The 14120-nt window shown below is 50.2% G+C and overlaps 1 protein-coding gene across 2 annotated transcripts in view; it reads left to right on the top strand.

The window, feature by feature from the left end:
* SLC52A3 (solute carrier family 52 member 3) overlaps window positions 1-14120 on the top strand; it is a 25523-nt gene extending 11403 nt beyond the window's left edge. The window contains exons 1-4 of one of the 2 annotated variants that reach the window (XM_084854510.1): window positions 3353-3604; window positions 6922-8013; window positions 10537-10660; window positions 13498-14120. In XM_084854510.1, coding sequence (XP_084710636.1) covers window positions 6959-8013; window positions 10537-10660; window positions 13498-13710 — 1392 coding nt within the window. In that variant the 5' untranslated portion in view covers window positions 3353-3604; window positions 6922-6958 and the 3' untranslated portion in view covers window positions 13711-14120. Of the gene's footprint in view, window positions 1-3352; window positions 3605-6921; window positions 8014-10536; window positions 10661-13497 lie in introns of those variants that run through there. The other variant, XM_084854509.1, reaches the window with a different exon arrangement.

Here is a 14120-nt window from a genome sequence, read left to right as displayed (position 1 = left end):
CAAGCCCCACCTGAGGCACAGCTGCAGCCTTTAGTGCCACCTAAGGAAAGGTGACTTGCAAGCAAGGCCTTGCTCATGAGTATACTTTTACTCACAAGGAGTCTCCATTCCTCAGAAGGGCACACCTGGCAGCTGATTGAGCCTTGATCTTTAGATGCTTGCACACCCTGTTGCTAGCTGGGACCCAGGATTCCAACACCACCCCCCGCCCTGCCCCTACGCACCTCAAGCTGCCCAGACACAGGCAGCTGCTCTGTGATGCTTGGTTTTGGGAGCTCCAGGCCATCCTCCAAAGAGGAGCCCTCCAGAAAGGGGGTAACATCTGGGAGGCACAGTGGGCCTGGCCTTGAACCTGTCATGGGACAAAAGAGCTGGGCAGAGAAATGAGCGTGCAAGCCGTTCCCTTCGCACTGCTGCCTCCTCGGTTGTCTTCTGCCCTTCTGTTACTCTCCACCCTTTGGCTCAACAGAGTCTGTGAGGGGCAGCCATGGAGTAAGAGCATAAGAACATAAGAAGAGCCCTGCTGGATCAGGCCAAGGGCCCATCTAGTCCGGCATTCTGTTCACACAGTGGCCAACCAGCTGCCCACAGGAAGCCCACAAGCAGGACAAGAGTGCAACAGCACCCTCCCACCCAGGTTCCCTAGCAATTGGTATTGAAAGGCTCACTGCCTCTGGGACTGGAGGTGGCACATAGCCATCAGGACTAGTAGCCATTCTGTTCCAGATATTTGTCTAGTCCACTTTTAAAGACATCCAAATTGGTGGCCATCAGTATGCCCTGTGGAAGTGAATTCCACAGTTTGACTCTGCGCTGTGTGGAGAAGCCCTTCCTTTTAACTGTCCTGAATCTCCCACCAATCAGTTTCGTGGGAGGACCCCTTTGGGTACCAGTATTATGTGAAAGGGAGAAAAATGTCTCCCTATCCACTTTCTCCACACCAAGCGTAATTTGGACAGGTATGTTTTCAGAAGGTGTTTAAAACTTGCTACCTTTTCTGCATCTTGAACTACACATAGGAAAGTCTTTTCCCACCGAGAAGATCCACTTATGTACCACTAATTGGCGGAATGATGAGTAATGCCTCCTCAGAAGACCTCAGGGCTCAACTGGATATATATAAGAGAAGATGATTAGCTAGGTATCCCAGCTCCGAGTCGTTTAGGGTGTTATATGTTGACAACAAAACCTTGAACGTGGCTCAGTAGCTAATAAACAGCCAGTGCAGTTCTTTTAAGGGTGCACTATGCATGTTTAGCAAAGCTGGCTCGGGTATGCTGGGAGTTGTAGGCCTTTTTTCTGTCTAAACATACATAGGATTGCCCCCCCCCCCCTCGTGTGTGTGTGTGTTCATGTTCCACTGAGCACCCTGGATGCTGCATTCTGCACTAGCTGGGTCTTCCAAACAAGGTACGAGGGAAGCTCCACGTTGCAGTAATCTAGTAGTCTAGTTGCAAGGTTACCAATGCATAAACTGGCTGGGCTATCCCTATCCAGGAACGGGCGTAGTTGTCACACCAACCAAAGTTGGTCATGGGTGTTCTGAACCACTGAGGTCTCGAGGGCCTCCACTGACAAAGATGGATTCAGGAGCACTCCCAAACTATGCACCAGCTCCTTCAGAGGGAGTGCAACCCCATCCAGAACAGGGGAACTACCAAATTCTTGGACCTGGGAACCCCCTGCCCACAGAATCTCTGTCTTATTAGGATTCAGCTTCAATATATTGGCCCTCATCCAGCTCATCACTACAGTGCATGCACGGCCTCTCCCAATTCAGAGTATCATCAGCATATTAGTGATTACTCCCAGTTCTCCTAATGACTTCTCCCAAAGGCTTCATATAAATGTTAGACAACATTGGGGACGGAATAGTGCCTGTGGCAACACACAGTTTAACTGCTGGGGGCGGGGGGCGAGGTGCAGTCACCCCATGTAATTCTCTGGAACTGACCCCGTAAGTAAGAACTGAACTACGGTGAAATGGTGCCCCCAACTCCTGGAGCCGGTCCAGGAAGACACTGTGGCCAACAGCATCAAAAGCCACTGAGAGATTGAGAAGAATGAACAGGGTCACACTCCCCCTGTCCCTCTCCCAAAGGAGGTCATCCATCAGAGGGACTAGGATTGATTTTGTCCTGAAACTGGGCCTGAACTCATCCCTGAGCAGCCCAGCCAGGCCAGCAGGTACTGTTGCAGGCCACCAGGAACCTGTGGGATAGGAGAGAGATCTATAAAAGGAATGTCACATAGCCATCTAGCTCTTCCACCACTCTGAACAGATCCTCTCCCAATCATTCTGGCTCACCCCCTATCTGAGACCACCATGATAGGGGCGACCTTTTCCTCTGCTTCCGTCTCCCTCCCAGCCAGATGCACCCTGACTCACAAGCACTTCCTCAGCTGCAAGCGTCCTCTGCGTGGAAATGTAGCGTAAGCAGCGTTAACATGGGAACCTATCAACGGCCAACATGCTGGCCAAGGAGGGCATGTTAGGGCTGGTAGAGTAAAACAGGGCCAGTTCTGAGGAGCACGTCTCACCCCTGCCAGTCAGAAGAATGAACTAATCCACTACACAGGCACATTTAGAAAGAATGACTAGGATTTATTTATTTATTTATTTATTTCTATACCGCCCAATAGCCGAAGCTCTCTGGGCAGTTCACAAAAATTAAAACCAAACAACACACAATAAAACAATTTAAAATATATAGAACATTAAAACCATAATATAACAATACAACCACAATAAAACCTAGCAGCAGTGCAGGAGTTTAAAATACAGATTTAAAACAGCAAAGATAAAAATTTAGAAAGCTAAAATGCTAAAATGCCTGGGAAAATAAAAGGGTTTTCACCTGGCGCCGAAAGGAATACAATGTAGATGCCAGGCGAACCTCACTAGGGAGCTCATTCCAGAGCCGGATGTATTTCCATTTCACAGAAGACACGGTCAGCCGATGGATTTCTCATACAAATCACCTCATTTATTTAAAAATGCTTCAATTAATTTGCACCATGACCCAGATCATCCCAAAGCAATGGGGAAAAGATTCTCAGCTTAACTGCCATGCAGAGGAAGATTTGGGGGGTGAGTAGGAGATGTTGCATCATGTGGGAAGGGGATAATTACCCCTTCCCAGCTACAATTCCCCTTGAGAATCAGCCCCTGCAGGGTAATCAAACTGGCCTGGGGCCCTGAGAAACAGATGCATTGCAAGGCTGCTTCAATGGCCATGGGGCAGCAGAAGCTATCGAAACATCCCACGGAGCTTGCTCTGCAACTTCTCTGCGGAGCGCCTCTTCCCTGTGAGGAGGCCCTTTGCAAAGGGCAGCTTCTGAGCTTCCGTCTGCTGCTCCGGTTTTAAGGTGGAGCTGTTAGCACACACCCAAGTATTTAGAACAAAAATCTGGCCTGAACAGAGCCTGTCCTCAGTCGGTCGCGGCCTGTGTTTCATGCACAGCGACACTCGGCACTCACTGTTTGCTTGGAGATAAGCGAAGAAAGGGCTGGATGCAGGATGAAAGGGGGTCCCTTTCCATGGTGTGAGGGATGCTGTTCTTCAGGGCAGGTGAAGGAGGAGAGCTGCTTTCAGAACTGAAGGTATGTAGGATCCAAGAAAGGTCTCCTCCATCCAGCTATATCTACATCCAGCTACATCAACTATGGGATTTGCCACCACTTGATGTAGAGATGGCCACCAACTTGGGGGGCTTTGAAACTGGATTGGACCAGTTCCTGGAGGAGAAGGCTATCGATGGCTACTAGTCCTGATGGCTGTATGCTACCTCAAGTATTAGAGGCAGCATGCCTATGTATACCAGTTGCTGGGAACATGGGTGGGAGGGCGCTATTGCTCTCATGTCCTGCTGTCCCACGGCCAGCTGGTTGGCCAGTGGTTGGGGCTAAACAGTCAGCTCCTATTACACCAGTTTTGTACCAGCTCCATTGGTTCCTGATGCCATTCTGCACCAGATAAAGTTTCTGGGCCCAATGCAAAGTGTTGGTGTGGATCTTTAAAGCCCTGCACGGTTCGAATCCAAGTAACTTGAAGGACTACCCGCACCTATATGAATAATTTCCAGAAATGCTTCTATCCTTAACCACACTCAAATAAGTGAAGCAAAACAGGTGTCGGGAAAATTTGGAGAATAAAAATATATAACAACAATATTACAATTTTTAATACAATGGCTAATATATCATACAAAATTTAATTTGAAAAAAACCCAATGAATTATCAATCCAATGGTTTGTATACATTCATAGTAACAAGGCTGGTTTCCAAAAAAGGCTATACTAATATGTAATATCAATTACCTAGAATATATTAGCTATTATATTAAAATTGTAATACTGTTGTTCTATGTTTTTATTCTCCAAATTTTCCTGACACCTACTTTGCTACACCTACTGTTTATGAACCTGTCCTTGCTTTGCGATTCTTTGGAGGCCTCCTTACTGGCCCACCACCAAGATCATTGGGGTTGACAGGCACCAGCCTTGTCAGTGCTGGCCCCTACCCTGTGCAATTCCCTCCCTGCTTTTAAGAGGGCTTTAAAAAACAATCTGTTTCCCCACCCCACCCCCACCTCAGTTTTTAATTGAAAAGGGATTTATGGAATTCACTGCAGTTTTTAATTGAAAAGGAATTTATGGAATTCACTGCTGTTTAAATATTTGAAATGGGATTTTATTTTAACTAGCTTATTTTAAAACTGCTTACATTTTCAGGCACGATTTCCTAACTGTACATTGTATTTTATATTCAATATTATACTATAGTCATATATTATATTTGTACTGTATATTGTGTTATATTGTAAGCCACCATGGGCAGACCTCAATCTCAGAAAGTGGCTAAGAAATACCTTAGGTAAAATAAACAAATAAATAAACCTTCTGCATGCAGAGTGTGAGCTCTGCCACTGAGCTAAGTCCCTGCCTTTCGTGGCCAACCTGGCCATGGGCCAAACCACCCACAGCCATAATGTCATTGCCAAGCTTCAAGCGCAGGGATGTCCAGCACAGGGAAATCCAGCCCTCTTGCCCTCGACAGATTTCCCCAGAGCCCCCAGCCTGCTTTGCATTCACGAGCCGAGCCGTCAGAACTCGCAGACTCCCAGCCCAGCAGGGAGCCACGGCAGGGAGAAGGAGAGATGCTCACAGCAACCGGCAGCCACTGTGAGCAAATGACTCCTCCTCCTTGCCGGGTCTCAGCAGGCAGAAGGAGGCACTGGGGCAGATTGGCCGGTGTGGCAGGGAGGGCAGCACTATGGCTCCTTCCCTCCCTGCCGACGCTGCCATTGCTTGCAGCGGCTCTGCACAACTCTCTCGAGTGAGAGAGTTGTGGAGAGTGGCCAGCAACGGTGATGGTGGCAACCGAAATACGCGAGCTGGCCCGACTTGAAACAGGTCAAGTCGGGCCAGCTCATGGAGAAGCCAGTCGGAGTCTGGGGGGGGCGAGCCCCCAAAAGCTCAGTGGACTTGACTCCCCCCCTGCTGACGGGTTCCTCCGACATCCCTATTCAAGCGTAAGGCAGGTTGACACAAGGACAGAAACATGCTGTCATTAGGGATGCCCGAACTCCCCTTGCTCTGGGTTGCTGGGGGCTCGACGAGCCACTGCCCCCACTTGCGTGGCCTGGACCCACTGATTGAGCCTCCATGCTTGCAAGCCGCCTGTGAGCACCCGCAGTCATCCATCCTCTGTGCAAGTTGCCATCATACATAGAAATGGCGACTTGCTATTTTTTGTGAATTAAATCTTGCGCACGATGGCTGGCCGGAACGTGCTGGCCATTGTGTGCAAGATTTCATTTCTGGAAAATAGCAAAATGGAATTTTTACATGTAATGGCTATTCGCACAGAGGACAGATGGCTGCGGGCGCTCACGGGCGGGACTGGTAAGTCCCAGCGGCTTGCACAGCTCGGTGGGTGGGGCTTGGCAAGCCACATCCAGGGCTCGAGTAGGGGGGAGTCCATCAGACTCCACCCCATGCACAGATGCTCGTGACATTCCTAGTTGTCTTCTGACCAGGTCCAGCAAGCCCAGAAGCACCTCCTCAGCTTCTTTGGCACTACTTTGAGCTTGGCAGCTCTTATGCATGCTCTGAGTAGAGGATGCCTTGAGGCAGAAAAGGAAGCCAAGACACTTCTATCCATGTTGACCCTCCTCCATACTCCTGGACGAGCAGCTGCCTCCCCTCACCACACACACCATCGCATCCTCTGAGCCCTCTCACAAAGCAAGTGATCGGGTGTGTGGGTGTCTCCAGAGAGGCGGCCTGTCTGGCCTCTTGCTTTGGGAGGGGACTTGGAGTGAGCCATCAGACTGGTGGGCTCCCTGGAGAGGCCATCTAGCCACCTACCTGCCCAACCAATCTCTCAGAGCATCCCCCAAACAAGAGATCAGGTGGGTGAGTGGCCTTTCCAGAAAGGCTGCCTGCCCGACCTCTCATTCGGGGGACTCTCCCAAAGGGAGACTCCCCACAATGGGAGATCGGGCTGGCAGGTGGCATTTCTGCAGCAGCCAGACACCTGGCCGCCCACTCTGGAAGAGTCCCCTGAACAAGAGATCAAGCGTGCTATGTACAGGCAGTTTCCAGGGCCACCTCATGATCCTGCACTTTGAGGAAAGCCTGGGCACCTCTCTGAAGAGGCGAGGGGGGGGGGAGGGAGGCAGCATCCATGCATATGAATTAGCATATGCAAAATGTATGCAAATCACTGTCATCTTCTGTCCTAGTTTTGGGCAATTCATAAGTGGCCGCCCTGATTTTGCTGGAAGAATCCCCCCACCACTGCTGCCACCATGCAAGCGCATGCCTGGTTTTGGCTTCAAGCCTTTCCAGATGGGAGGCTGAGAAGAACTGTGCCCCCTGCCCCCCCGTACTAATCTGTCCCTCTTCTCTCGCAGGAATTCAGCTCCTCCGCCTGGGCTGCTGGGAAGAGTCATGGCGTGGCTCACCCACCTGCTGGCCTGCCTCTTTGGGACAGGTTCTTGGATGGCCATCAATGGTGTGTGGGTCGAACTCCCCCTGCTGGTGAACCAGCTCCCAGAGGGCTGGTACCTTCCTTCCTACCTCATCATCATCATCCAGCTGGCCAACATTGGGCCTCTCTTCGTCACTCTCATGCACAAGCTGAAGCCCGGCCTGCTGCGCGAGGTGCCAGTCATCTGCCTCATGGTCTCCACGGGAGCCATCGCTTGCTTTCTCTTGGCTTTCGTCTGGGACTACACCACCCCCATGGCTGGACAGCAGCACAGCACTGCTTTCTTTGTCTTGGCCTTCTTCCTATCGCTGGTAGACTGTACCTCTTCCGTCACCTTCCTACCTTTCATGGCACGCCTCCACCCTCGGTACATCACCACATTTTTCATTGGTGAAGGCCTCAGTGGGTTAATCCCGGCTCTCTTTGCACTGGCCCAGGGTGTAGGAATTGCAAGTTGTGTAAGGACACCAAGCAGCAACGTAACTGCTGCCGGCAACACAACCTTTGGCAACATGACCACTGAAGAGATCTGGAAAACTCATTACTCCCCTGCCAACTTCTCCAGTCTGGTCTTCTTCATCATTCTATCCACCATGATGTTCTCCTGTCTTGTGGCCTTCTTCTTCCTCAACCGGCTACCCACGGTGTGGGAGCTTTCAAAGCAGGACCTCTGCTCCAGTGACATCACCCTCAGCTCCATCCAGAAGCTTCCTGCGGATGGACAGGGCCCAACAGATGTAGGGAGCTTCACAAACTCCCCTCTGGATGAAAAGGTAGCGAGCTCCACTAAAGGAGGTGACGATGCAGATCCAGGAAAGGCCACTTGCTCTCGGACCAAGTTTGTCTTCATCTACTTTCTTGTCGCTTGGGTGAATTCCCTGACCAATGGTGTCCTGCCGTCGGTGCAAAGCTACTCCTGCTTGCCTTACAGCAATACAGCCTACCATCTTGCCGCCACTCTGAGCTCTGTGGCCAACCCTCTTGCATGCACCATTGCCACATTTCTTCCCGGCAGGTATGTGCTCCCCATCAACAGTTTCTGAAAGTCACTTTTCAAAGTTCTTTGGCTGTATCTACTAAGGACATAAGAGCATAAGTAGAGCCCTGCTGGATCAGACCAAGGGTCCATCTAGTCCAGCATTCTGTTCATACAGTGGCCAAACAGCTGCCCGCAGGAAACCCACAAGTAGCACGTAATTGCAATAATACCTTCCCCAGCAACTGGTATATAGAGGCATGCTGCCTCTAGTACTGGAGGTAGCACATAGCCATCAGGACTAGTAGCCATTGAGAGCCTTCTCCTCCAGGAATTTGTCCAACCCCCTTTTAAAGCCATCCAAATTGGTGGACATCACTAAATTCTGTGGAAGCGAATTCCATAGTTTAGCTATGCACTGTGTGGAGAAGTCCTTCCTTTTATCTGTCCTGAATCTGCCACCAGTCAGCTTCGTGGGATGATCCCTTTGGGTTCAAGTATTATAGGTGAGGGAGAGAAATGTCTCCCTGTCCCATGTCTCCACACCAGGCATCATTTTGTACACCTCTGTCATGTCTCCCACTACTCGCCTTTTTTCTAAGCTAAACAGTTCGCATGTATGAGCTGTTCCACCACCATGATTACTCTACAAATGTGTGTTGGTTTTATACCGGTTGATCTGCCATGGCTTTCCCCAGTTCAATAGTTGGTCATGTATATGCCCAGGGAGGGGTGGCCATTCTGAGCCACCAAGGACCACGCCAGGGCAAAGTCAGAATGGTTGTGGACCTTTACGAATCCTGCTGCAGGATGCTCCAACACCACTACCAGCGTTCAGTGGCTTGATGTGTTTTTGGTGAAGGACTATAATGCTTTGCACGCAGATGGACCCAGGTTCAATCTTTGGTGTCCGTCTTCACCAGTAGGACCACCTTTTAAGACAGTTGCATGCATAATGCAACCATCCAATCTGGAAGCTGCCAGGGCATGCATGACTGCGGCCAGGCTATCTCTGTCCAGGAGGGGGTCACAGCTAGTGCTGTGCCAAAAATTCCTCCCACAGTTCTTTGTACCTTTCTCATTCAATTTGATAGGAGAGAAAGTGCTGTCGGAAAGAAATTCAATGGTGAAGAGATTTTGGAGAAATTCTCATGGGTTGGGTTTGGGTTTCTTGGGCTTCCCTTACTTAGGAGGAGGCCAAGGAGCGAGCGCAAGTGTCCGGTTTTTCATTGTACAATCATCTCTCCGGCTGCCAGTAGCATCCTCGGCTTTCTGCACTTCAACTAAAGCCCAGTTTAAGGCACCATGAGGGAATTCCTCGTATGGGCCTTTTTCAGATCAGGATGTTCAGGCAGCCTCGGAGGCTAGCTGTGATTAGGTGAGCTCAGAAACACCACAGAAATAAATTATGAAACATCCTGAATGAGGCAGAACATTGGAAGCCTCTTTCATGGGGGGAGAAAACCTTCAGGAAATTGGAGGACAGATTTTGGCAGAACACTAACTCCACCTCATCCCTGGAGCTGGACACAACACTGCCCCTGCCTGCATTGTGATGGATGCAAACTGGGGGCCGGCCTGCCAAGGCAGTTGATGCTGTTGCAGCACGAAGACCCCCCCAAGCCCCTACCAAAAAAGAAAGAAGCTGTGCTGCAAGGCTTGCCAATGGGGAGCCTGTGAGAAACTGTTGAGAATTTCTCCTCCCCCCTGGAGAAATTCGGTGAAATTGTCTCCCAAATTTCTCTGCCCACAAGCAAGGTGGAGAATTTCAAGTGGCCATTTGCGCACAGCTCTAGTCACAGCTGACATACCAGCCGTAGCTAGTGGAAAGTGCAGAGTGCCACAGATGCCACTGGGGTCTCTGGAACTATCAACACCCCCAAGGTGCCAACTTGACTCTTTAGGGCAGGGATGGGTGACCTTCTTTTTATAAAGGGCTGTGTGATTACCCCTGAGGAAAAGCCAATCAGGGAGCACAGTTAATGGTGTGCATAGCAGAGCCAATGGTGGGTGGGGTTTGCAGCACTGCAGGATCAGGTGGAATAACAACTTCCCAATGAGGCAGACCCCCAGCTTGTGTAGTGGGAACTTGTTAATCTGTGTGGTATAAATAGATAGAATTATCCTACAGCCCAGCCAGTCAGTGCTGCTTTTGCAAAAAGCATTTTCTCCTGAGTTGGGCCCATAGGAAAGAGTGATGCCTGACCAAAACGGGAGGGGGTGCAGTTCCACAGGTGCTTGATGGCTTGACTGATTTATGTCTGTACACACCTTACCCGCTTACAGCAGAACTGTCAGCCACCTCCTGAAATACAGAGCTCTGGCACTTTCTGTTTTCCGCAGTCAGCCTTGGCTCATGCCCCTGGCCCCTTCCATCAGGCCAGGGGCGTCCAGTCCCTGAAGTTCTGCTTAGCCTCTCTAAGTCTCCCCCGCTCTCCGACTGGGAGTCTCCAACTGGGAACCATTTGGGGGCCTAATTACTCCCACTGGAATCCCCAGCCCCAGTTCAGCAAGGAACTACCCCCTGCACATCTTGACACTTTGCTTTGTTCTCTCGCCCAGGTCCCTCTCTCTCCTGGGCGTGCTGGCAGCCACGGGAACAGCATTCGGCATCTACAACATGGGCATGGCAGTGATGAGCCCGTGCCCCCTGCTGCAGCACTCGGACTGGGGCGATGCACTCATCGTAAGCAGCTCAATGGCTCAACAACACATTCAGGGATCCTCTGCTCTACCGACTTGGACAACTGCGGTGTTGTCATGCAGCAGCCTTGCAAATGGGTCTAGGAAGGTTGCAAGCCCACAATGTATTTTGACAGAATCCCAGTGTTCCTTCATTGCCTAGAAGCAATCCTTCCTTGCCACAAGCCCTATGGGGAAAGGACTCAGCCGCTCATCCTAGTGCAGGCTAGGTCCCCTGCGGGCTACATCCGCACCGTTATCTCTGACCATGGACTGGAGATACCGGTGGGGATTACCCAATTGGGAGGGGGAGCAGCATGCAGGGAAATCCCTGCAGTTATCTCCAATCTGGGGATTCCTCCAGGTGGTTTCCCAAGACCCAGACCTCTGGAGGAACACCAAAGAGGCTCCAAGGGCCAGATGCAGAACCTTTGTGGGCCAGATTAGACCTGGAGGTGGGGTGTTCCACAACCTTGTCATAGGGCAAACAGCCAAGTGGTTATTTGCAAGTCTGGCACAGTGTCCAACAAGGGGAGCTGCAGGCCAAGTGGCCACTATTTCTCAGCTGAACCAGCTAAGTAATTCATGGGTGATTTGGACCGGGGATTACCTTCCACCATTTCTCAGATTCATGTGTGTTTTTACACATTTTCTTTGTCCAATCACTGAACTGATTAGCAAATCAGTTATTTTAATGCACCAATGAGACGGATCATTTGGAGGAGCTGTGCTGAGAAGGCCGGCCTTGCTGCTGGAGTCTCATTGACTGAGGACAAGTCTCAGCTGGCTCACTCACCCACACCACTTGTTGTCAGGGTTTCCTAGGAGGAAGCCCTGTGTGACTCCCCCTGGATGCGAAAAATACCCCCTACAAACTGTAGAGCTGGAAAAGGTGCAGAAAAGGGCAAGCAAAACAATCACAGCGTTGGAGCAAGTTTCCTATCAGAAACGGCCAGAGCGTTTGGGGATTTAGGGAAACTTCCAGCAGGATGAGGTGGGGGAGGTGAGAGACGTTTATATAATATATGCATTTCTGTATGCATTTTTGATTGGAGAAATCCATCACAAAATCTGGCAAAATGCAAATTTTGAAGGATTACTTGAATTTCAGCCCATGTGTAGGTTCAGAAGTGCAAAATTAGGTAAATTTGCATTAAAATGCAATTCAATCAAATTTCTGCCCCATCCCTAGATTCCTCTAATTGAACTGAGGAACAGTAGCTTCAAAGTCAGACCCAGGGTGCTTCCAGTGAACCCCTTTTATCATGCAATCGCCCTGCCTGATTGATAGATTTTCTGTGGGTTCCAGACAGCGTCTTCAGCTTGTGATGTTCCCGCGCATTTTTCCACCAAAAATCTGTCTAGGAGGAATTTTAAGATGAGCTGCAGAGTGCCTTTGCACAATCCACACAACACCTAATTCACTGATGGGATTTACTGCCACAAGGCAGGGTGATGGCCAGTTGTGTTAGATGACTTGAAAAGAAGAGGAGACAAATGCATGGAGGGTCGGGCTATTGTCAGGACTGATTCTGAGCACAGGAAGAGGGTTAGCAGCTCAGATTCAGAAGAGGAACAGCCAGAACCAAGGGAGGCATTTTCCCAAGCCAGTTCTGATATGGGTAGGCATGCTTCTCAGGTTACTAATTCCCAGATGGCAGGGCCTGAAGCCACCCCCTGCCCCCCTCTGTGAGAAGCCAGGAGGAGGAGGAGGAGGAGAGTGGGGGCTGTGACCTAAGAGATGCTAGACTATGGCGCAGAGCTAAGAGGGAAACGTGAGAGGTGACGTAGGGAAGCATCACTGGAAGGGTGGGACATCCCTCCCTAAGTTAGTCTAGCCAGCCAGCCTCACTTCAATTGAATCCCCTGGAGGCATTCCTTTGTTGCCTGAGAGTCTTTGAGGATTTGCATCTGTAATGAACCTGTTGATAATGAATTAAAGGCCTGAGAGTGAAGCCTCTCTATTTGTGTGTGAGAGTGCATCGGGAACGAGGGGGCCCAAGGGAAACGTGACCACTATCAGTGGCTACAATATAAACCATGATGAGGACTAACTGGAAACTGAAGGTTTATGGGCACTCTACCGCTGAATGCCAGTTGAGCAAAGCCTCCACATCCTACTTGTGGACTTCCTGGAAGAATCTTGTTGGCCACTGAGGGAAATACTGAACCTGGTGGGTTTTTGGTCTGACCCTACAGAGATAAGAACATAAGAACATGCTGGGTGAGACCAAGGGCCTAGTCCAGCGTTTTGTTCCCATAGTGGCCAATGAGATGCCCCAAATGGGAAGCCCAGAAGCAGGACATGAGCGCAACAGCACCCTCCCACCCATGTTCCCCAGCAACTGGTGTATACAGGCATACTGCTTCTGATACCAGAGGTAGCACAGAGCCATCAGGACTAGTAGCCATTGATAGCCTCCTCCTCCAGGAATGTGTCCAATCTCCTTTAAAAGCCATCCATGTCCATGGCCATCACTACATCTTGAGGAAGTGAACTCCACAGTTTCACTCTGCGCTGTGTGAAGAAGGATTTCCCTTTATCTGTCTGAATCTCCCACCCATCAGTTTCATGGGAGGACCCATTGGGTTCTAGTATTGTGAGAGAGGGAGGAAAAAGTCTCCCTCTCCACATTCTCCACGCCAGGCATCATTTTCTACCCCTTTATCACGTCTCCCCTCAGTCGCCTCTTTTCTAAGCTAAGCACAGTTTTTCTGTGCTTGCTTATATGAAACTGTTAAAGGGAAGAGCTGCCATTTCTCGGCCTTTGGCTGGGAAATGAATAGAAACGTGGAGGCTGATGTACACACACAGACCCAACATCCTTTCTGTGTCCACAGGTGATCTCCTGGGTGTTCTTCACTGGGATGCTCAGCTATGTCAAGGTGATGACAGGGGTGATCCTTCGAAGCCACAGCCAGAGCGCCCTCGTGTGGTATGGAGCGATGGAGCAGCTGGGCTCGCTGCTGGGAGCCTTGATCATGTTTCCCTTGGTGAACATCTACAGCCTCTTCAAGTCAGCTGACTTCTGCAGCTTCCAGTGCCCAGCGTGACTTCAGAAGGAAACAGGAGCTATCACCAGGGCCTTGCTGAGCATGGGTGTTGTGCGAAAGCTCCCCTCTCTCTAATAGATGCAGGAGCCAAGATGTCTCCCTCCTCCCAAAGAGAAGGAAGACAAGATGTTGGTGAATTTTGCAAGCCAACAGCATGTTTCTGCAGGATAAAGGCCTCAAAGGCAAACGAACACAGGGGAACAGGTATGTTCGCTCTCTTGACTGTGTGTCATATTCGGAGACAGCGAATTCATTTTGCACTGTTCCCCCTAAGAACAAAGCAGCCTCCACACACCTGCCCCTCGCTCTTTTCCCTTGGACAAGGGGGAACCCGGCTGCAGGCCTGTGTTAAGAACCTTGTGAGGAAGCTGTATATAACCATGTAAATAAATCCGTTAAGTTGCCAACAC

Source organism: Heloderma suspectum, chromosome 4 (assembly GCF_057233095.1).
Source record: "Heloderma suspectum isolate Gila_16-S chromosome 4, 16-S_ref, whole genome shotgun sequence".
Lineage (NCBI taxonomy): Eukaryota > Metazoa > Chordata > Lepidosauria > Squamata > Helodermatidae > Heloderma > Heloderma suspectum.
Note: the sequence above shows the minus strand (reverse complement) of the source record. Positions and strands in the feature narration are given on the sequence as shown.